Consider the following 8,430-nt stretch of genomic DNA (forward strand, 5'->3'; position numbering starts at 1 on the left):
CCGGTTGTTAGATTTAAAAACACTTTCGGGAAGTGTACCCGATCTTGTAGCAGTATAGAAAATGGTGATTCCAAGATCGTTTCAAGGACAGTTCAATTGCAATTCAAGATTGTACTAGATATAATTAACTAAAAAGAAAATAAATAACGGAAATAACAAGCAATTTGTTCTGGTTATCTAACGATTAACCAATCAAGAGAGTTTCAAATTAATGACAATGTTTTTGTTGTTTTATATTAATAAAATGAAGTAAAGATAAATTTAAATCAAATGATGAGAAATATGTTCACCTAGACTTTCTTCACTATGCTGGATGTTTTGGATTAAGTCTTGCTTACTAATCATGCATATGCATTTCAACTCACCGGTTCACCAAGAGTTCTCTTGAGTAAACACTACAGTTAAGATTACACAATGCCGGGTTTCCAGTCACTGAAGACCTCTAAACTGTGGCTAGTCAATTTGAATGACTTAAAGAATCGAACTGTGACTCAGTGTTCACTGTAATCAACAATTGTGCCAACATTGCTTGCACATAATCAAACCCTATATCAGCTAACTAACAAATTAATTCATCTCTTTAGTCTAGATAATGTCCAATTTACCCAACCCAATTAACCACCTAATATAACTATGACAGACTCGAATTTGCGTCACCAAGTTATACAACCACAATTTAAGAAACTAGCAATGGATTAAACAATTGAAAACATAAGCAATAGACTCCAACAAGTGTTCACTCAATTAGACAATCACGTACAACAACCAATTTGCGCAAGAGTATCTACAAGAATTATAAATTGCTCAAACAATAAATCATCATATGCGTAATAATCAATCAACCACGATATCATCCAACATAGTATTTAGCCTGAGTGAACATAATGAGTTTAGCCAACAATCATATTAGAAATCAAAATAAGAAATCATTGTTGATGAAAAAAATGATAAACCTAAGTGAATAATGATCTTGAATGGTGAAGAGACCGAGCTTTGAATCCTTGAATGATAAAATGGATTAGATGATGATGGAGGTCTTCAAAAATCACCAAATTTCGTCCCTAGAAGCACTCAAAAAGGCCAAGTAGAAGATGGGTGAAAAATAACCTAGAAGTGGAGAGTTATTCGACCTGGTAGCTTATGATCTTGTTTCCAAATCACCGGTGCGGCACACTTTCCTTTTGCGCGGCGCGTAATTTAGCGTGGCGGGTGCTGGGCGATTTTAGTTGCTCCTGCTTTTGATTCATGCTATAGTGCGCGGTGTGCAAGCTTTTTGGGTGCTGTGCATAAACAAAGAGCACCGAAAACCCTCAACATCCAATGTTTTTATCCCACTTGTACCGGGACCAACCATGATGATATAGTGGCGTATACTACACCCCGAAATCCACTAAAAATCATACCGCGCGCTTCTTAATGCATACACACAAATCTTCATAAACATCACCAAAAAGTCTTCAAACTAACACAAAACCAAGGGAAAACCATTTGATATTGCGAGAGAAAGTGTCCGATTTGAGAAATATCAATGCTATCCTTAAAACTTCAAGAGCAGTGGCAATCTGATGCTGATCTAGCAGTAAGCCTAAGTGTTGCTGACTAGCAAGAGAAGCTAGAAGTTAAAGAAGACAAAGTAGCACAAAGACCTAATCCCAAAAAGAAACTTGATGTCTCTAATCCACCAGCTATGTCTGATGAAGTTAAAGCTCACTAGGATGCCTATGAAAGAAAGAATTTTTGAGATGCTGGGACTAGGAGACTAAGTCAAGCAAAGATTTTCAAGTGTCAAAGGAATAATTTTTTTTATTCAAAGGCATAATTTGTTTCCGTGTTATCTACATCAAGCGTGATCATTCAAATGAAATCGAAGACTAAGTTGAAGAAAGAATGACACATGTCGGCGGTTGACAAGTGAATTTACAAGACAAACGTGGAATGCAGAAGTATATCACACACGCAGTTCGTGGATGTACTTTGTCAACGCCTTGGACACCCAATATTTTATTTGTTTATTCAAATAGTGTGTTCATCCTTTATAAGGTGTTCCTAAATTAGCTTCAGTACAAGAAAGAGAGCCACATGCTTTCTACCAACTCTGTCGGCCAAAGTACAAACATGATTTCAACCATCAGTTAATAGAAGGTTTACACAGTTTATAGTTTCTCTATAAATAGATAACTCCACAAATGTTTAGTGTTGTGGGAATTAACTAACCAAGTCTGTAAAATCTTGTATATGCTTTCAGTGGTCCGAGTTATCAAGGCGCAATTTATATCAACCGGTTATCTATTTCGTTTTAAGATAATCGTGATTTTTTGAGATTTATATTAATAAAAAAATAAGCTGAAAATTACTTTAACTCTTGTTAGTTTATTTGCTTATTATGCTTAACTGTTTGAAGTTGATTATTTAGTAAAAAGAATTGTATTAACCACATCTACAATACTTTCGTTATTAATTGTGACAAATAAAGTTTGACATTAATATTATTGATTGTGATTAACATTCAAGAAAAAGAATACAAATTACTCAAAAAAAACATGTTACTACGTCTTACTTTCCTCGTATTTGAACCTTCCACAATATATATCTCTTTCTTATAGTTATTGGAAAATTGGAAAGTTCATGCAAAAAGTATATCAAAGCATAATTAAAGTGCCAATCAAGAATAGCTATAGTCCCTTTTTAGAGAGCTCTATTTCCCAAATTCAAACTAATAGAAGTAAAAGATATTGATGTCTATCTGTGCGTTATCTATTTGTTCCAATATGGTTAATTGTTATCTTATTTGTTTTTTTATAAAAAAAAAATGGTTAAAAAATCAATAATTCTTGGGTTACACCATACAATCTATAAGAGACTAGTCTTTAGTTAATAAGGTACCTACGGTTCTACTTTTACAATCTAATATTTTTTAAAAAATTCAATATTAATCTGTAGTTTTTAATAGTTTTGCTTACTTTATATGAAATAATATTGTTAAATCATATACCACTTGTGGCCAATCATAAACAACCAATTTGGTTGGATGTACAAATATGCCACTCATGAACTCCATGCAACTTCATACAAAGTAAATAGAACAACCATGGCTTCATTGCTAATTAGCTCTCTACTCATTGTATCATTATTTTCTTATGGATCTCCATTAAGCTCAAATTACTACCAAAAAACATGCCCAAATGCAGAATCAATCATCAAGAAAGCTGTAATTTCCGCCACCAAAAATGACAAAACTGCCCCTGCAGGACTGCTTCGAATGCATTTCCATGACTGTTTCATAAGGGTACCACAAGGAACTATTTCTTTTCATTTCATGTGTTTTTTTAATCTCTTAGTTGAGTCATGTTAATACTTTTTAGTACTAATCTTTTTAATGATGATTAAAAGGGATGTGATGGTTCTGTGCTGCTGAATTCCAAAGGTAAAAATACTGCAGAAAAAGATGGGCCGCCTAATCTTTCCCTGCACGCTTTTTATGTCATCGATAACGCAAAGGAAGTAATTGAATCTGCGTGTCCCGGTGTCGTCTCGTGTGCTGATATCTTGGCTTTAGCTGCAAGAGATGCAGTTGTGATGGTAAGCATTTAAACATATAAATCAAAATTAAAATACTAATTTATGATAGAGCTAGCCAGATATAAATTTAAACCATCCTAAGATAGCCTAGTATTTGTGTTGAATAATAAAACCCGTAAGTATAACTTTATTATAGCACGATATTTATAGAGTACATAGGCAACCCTAATTCTCCAACAACCCTAATGGACCAAATCCACAACCGGACTTGGGCCGATCTATCTAATCCATCTAACAGGTTGAGCTATTGATCAGGATTAAACCTCACTAACAACATATTTTTAGACGGCAAAAAAAATCTGAAAATGATCACATGATGGCCCGATTAGACCGTGTACATATATATATATATATATATATATATATATATATATATATATATATATATATATATATATATATATATATATATATATATATAGTTGTGAATATCATAGTAGGAGATATTATAACATAAATGTCACATCCAAAAAAGTTGCACATCTGGTATGACTATTTTATGCACAAGGTACCACTTATGAGTTAAATGTATATATATGTAGTCTGGAGGACCATTTTGGGATGTTCCTAAAGGAAGAAAAGATGGAAGAATTTCAAAGGCTAGTGAAACAAACCAGCTACCAGGTCCCACTTTCAATATTTCTCAGCTTCAACAAAGTTTCTCTCAAAGAGGCCTGTCTTTAGAAGATCTAGTCTCACTTTCAGGTATTTCAAACTCCTTCTGACTCGTGACCCGACCATCTCAACCCGTACAAATTTGTCACCTCTATTACACCATCTCCAACAAGGCGCCCAACAAATATTTGACGCTGAGTTGGCAAGTTTGGACACATTTGACCCCCTTAACAAAGCGTCAAGTTTGACTTTTTTGGGCGTTAGTCATATAAGCAACGTGCAAAAATAAAATTTGACACCCAGTCACAATTTGATAACTCATTACTTATTATTATTTTTTATTTTCTTTACACTCAACTCCAATCATATTTTACTACATCACCAAAAAAATTTGACACTCAGCGTTGATAATCACCATTACAAGCTATCAAAAAACTGACACTGTCATGTTACAGTAAAAAAAAACTTACAAAATCTGGGTGGTCTTATGTCCATCGAAAGGCACTAAAACTATTTTACATGCATTTTTACTTCTATTAGGTGGGCATACTCTTGGGTTCTCGCATTGCTCGTCTTTCAACAACAGAATCCACAACTTCAACTCCACAACTGATATTGACCCATCACTCCAGCCTTCATTTGCCGCAAGTTTAAGACGTGTTTGTCCTGCCAACAAGAATTCGAAGAATGCAGGAGTAGCAATGGATCCGTCTTCCACTACGTTTGATAATACATACTTTAAACTAATCTTGCAGAAAAAAGTTGTGTTTTCTTCAGATAATGCTTTGCTTAATTCCCCAAAGACCAAAAATCTGGTTTCGAGTTTTGCTAACTCGAAGGATGCTTTTGCAAAAGCATTTGTAAAGTCCATGATCAAAATGAGTAGCATTACCGGCGGTCAGGAGATCAGGAAGGACTGCAGGGTGATAAATTAAGCGATTTGTCTAAGTGTAAAGATGTACTCGAACTATGTACATGAAAATGCAGATATCCATGTATTATAGTAACTCAAGTTATCGCAAGTTTATGGCATAACTAAAGTTCAACTATAAAATGAACAATCCTGTATGAATTATGTGTTGATCAAAACTTGAAAAGCGAAGAATCAGGTGCAACTATATAACACGTTAGACTTCACAAACTTAACAATAGTTACGGCTATATTATGCAAAATTCATAAAGTAACAAGTAAAAAATATCTACATATCGCAGACCTACAAAGGTGCAACTATATTTTTACAAGATGATTATGGGCTCTGAATTTTTCTAATCACTTATTAATTAAGTTACATAAAGAAATTTGGTTAACTGAACCTTATCTGCAGAAACTCCTAAGAACATCTCATGATACATAAAAATTAGAGAAAGTGCAAAAAAATAAATTAAAACGATGGCCGTTACGAATCAAAGTTCATGTGGGTATAATCAAGGACGGAGCTTTTAGGTGCAGGGAGGGCTCTCGTCCCTCAATTAATTAAAATGAAATTAGTACTTTGAGTTACGAAGGTTTCAAGTTTTAATATTTAGCATAGTGTAATCATCTCGGCCCCAATTGAACATGTTCAGTTCCCAAGTTCAATGCATATAACCCGGAAGCTATAAGCCACCATACCAACTGCGCGTGCATCGAAATACAAAAGTCAAAAACAGGATTTCAGTTTGTCTTTATAATCAAGTGGCTGCCAAGGGGCCTCTACAACTACTATTGTAGGATGTCTTTGTGACATTGATTGATTTAACGAGAGATTTACAATGTGTTTGTCCTGTCTGTGAGAAATTATATGCTTCGATCTATAATCAAACTATTTACTTAACAATTTCATTGTCCAATATTTTCTTTTAAGTTGTCAATAATTAATTATTTACATTCATAAATAAATAAAAATAATGAGATAAAGCTTTTCTTACACACACGCTTAATATATAAATGTAAAACAAAGAGATATAGATAAGAAATAAAGGGTTAAATCTTTTTTTCGGGGCACAGTAAAGTTGGAATGGTGGGAGTATTCACCTAGAGATGGTACGTTAAGTTTTAGACTTTTAGCTTGGAATGTACACAATCCATGTGGTTATAACTATGGTACATTACAGTTACTTTAGTATATATGCTTCAAGAAGCTAAAGGGATGTTTTGCAACGGCTGCGATGTGCTTTTTATGATTGTGAGATATTCAAACATGTCCAACACCAACGCAAAACTTGCAAATGGATTCACATAAATGATCATGCTTTCAAGCAGTGGCGGAACTTGAATCCGAGTACAGATAGGCGGGTGTAAAAATTTAATAAATTTTTCATTGTCAACAGGGGTAGACACTAAAAAAAACCTTATCTTTTAGTAAAATTTTCAATTTTTTAGTGTAAATTTTTTTTCCCGTTAAATCTAGGTGGGACGGGTACTCCCTCCGGAGTACACTATATTCCGCCACATTCCAAGTTTCCTAACGGATTTTGGTGTCGTTGTGATTGATAATGATGCTGCGAGTTCGGATATTAAAAAATCTAAGAAGATGGAGTTGGTTAAAGATAATAGGGCCGATTCGAGTTACCAATTGAGAATCTGGTTTAATAAAAATGAGAAACAAAAATACGACACTACAAGAAAAAAGACATTTTTCCGACGACATTTGCCGACGACATGTCCTTGGAATACGTGCTTACCGATGACTTGTCATTAGCAAGGCGGCAGCGGTGAAAGTATTTTTGGGGCTTCGGGGTCAATTAATTCGGGTGGGGATCATTCACTTACATGTTCTAATTCTACTTGGAGAAAAATTGTCAAAACAGGTTACGAGATAGATAGCTTCGGTGTGGAATTTACCAATTCGTTTTTAAAGGTCGGTAATGGAAAAATGACAACATTTTGGGATGACGTCTGGATAAAAGATAAACCTTTAAAAGATACATTTAAAAGATTGGTGCAGCTAGAGTCTAATTTGAATGCAAAGGTTGCGGATCGTGTTACTTGGAATGGTGAAAGAAGTGCTCCTAATTGGTCGTGGGTTCGGGAAATTAGGGGGAGAACAAGGGCTGAGTTAAACGAATTAGAAGGGATGTTCTCGACAATAAAAATGAAGATTGAGAAAGAAGATTATTGGTCTTGGAAATTAAGCGGGTCCGGTACTTTTTCTACTCATACTCTTACAAAACATATCATGTCTTCGAGTTATCCTACCATTGTTTCTAATATTCCAACTCAAAGAAATGTGCTTGTTCCAAAAAAATTGGGCGTTTTCATATGGAGGGCAAGGCGGGAGAGATTGTCCGTTTTGTTTGAACTTGACAAACGGGGTATCGATCTCCATTCCATCCTTTGCCCCGTGTGCGATGACATGATTGAAACGGTTGATCATGCTTTGTTCTCGTGTAAGAAGGTTCGTGAAATTTGGGATAAAGTCTTCATGTGGTGGGGCATTGGTACTAATCAAAAAAGTCTTGACGATATGTTAAATGGGTTCTCTTATTTGCAATGTTCGGAATTGGGTGTGAAAATTTGGCAAGCAACGATTTGGACGAGTATCTACCTCATTTGAAAAAATAGGAACAACATGGTGTAACGACCCCCAAATCGTAACACGAGAAAACACACGTGTAAGATCCTGAATTTCGTGCATCAGAAAATGTTCGTGAAAGTGTCAGTAAATGTGTCCATCAGAAAGCGCCACTAAAAGTCTACCTAACACTTATGCATTTTCAGAATTTACATCGGAATCAGGATTAGTCAGAATCAGTCCCTGAACTTCAGAATCTGTTTAGACCCTCGTGCGCGCCGCGCACATTTAAGGGAGCGCGCCGCGCACACTGCCAGCGGCAGTTTTCTGCCTTTTTCTATTTTGAGTTAAATGAGGGGCTTTTTGGTCTTTTCACTTGAGGACGGATCTGTAGCCTTATTGGCAGATTTGGATCCAATTTTGGATTACTTTCACATCCACAACTCTCTCATCTTCAAACCCTAGAGAGAGGAAGAATTTTAGGAAAGCTCCATTTGGAGAAGAAGGAGGTTGACTCGGGTTAAGGTGCAAGAGTTAAGGTTGTCCACCTCATTCACGGCTACATTTTGGTAGTGTTGGTAAGCTTTAACTTCGAATTTAATTATTAAGATTCTTGTTCATGTTTAGAGTTTGAGCTTGTTGGGGTTCTAAACCCCATTTCTCATAAAATTGAGGATTTTGTTGTATTGCTAGTGTAAGTAAACCCGATTATTGTGGGTTTAGGGTTTGATGATGAATTTGG

At 35.3% G+C, this 8,430-nt stretch overlaps 2 protein-coding genes across 2 annotated transcripts; both read left to right on the forward strand.

The window, feature by feature from the left end:
- The first annotated feature begins 3,086 nt into the window (after nt 1-3,086).
- On the forward strand, nt 3,087-5,221 carry LOC139892105 (peroxidase 64-like). Its single transcript, XM_071875142.1, has 4 exons — nt 3,087-3,286; nt 3,391-3,579; nt 4,122-4,284; nt 4,735-5,221. The coding sequence occupies exons 1-4, from the start codon at nt 3,089-3,091 to the stop codon at nt 5,127-5,129; spliced, it is 945 nt and encodes a 314-aa protein (XP_071731243.1). The 5' UTR covers nt 3,087-3,088; the 3' UTR covers nt 5,130-5,221.
- Nucleotides 5,222-7,049: 1,828 nt separating this feature from the next.
- LOC139889031 (uncharacterized) lies at nt 7,050-7,730 on the forward strand. The gene has a single exon (XM_071872005.1). It carries the CDS (start codon nt 7,050-7,052, stop codon nt 7,728-7,730), a length of 681 nt encoding a protein of 226 aa, XP_071728106.1.
- Nucleotides 7,731-8,430: the final 700 nt, after the last annotated feature.

Source organism: Rutidosis leptorrhynchoides, chromosome 2 (genome assembly GCF_046630445.1).
Source record: "Rutidosis leptorrhynchoides isolate AG116_Rl617_1_P2 chromosome 2, CSIRO_AGI_Rlap_v1, whole genome shotgun sequence".
NCBI lineage: Eukaryota > Viridiplantae > Streptophyta > Magnoliopsida > Asterales > Asteraceae > Rutidosis > Rutidosis leptorrhynchoides.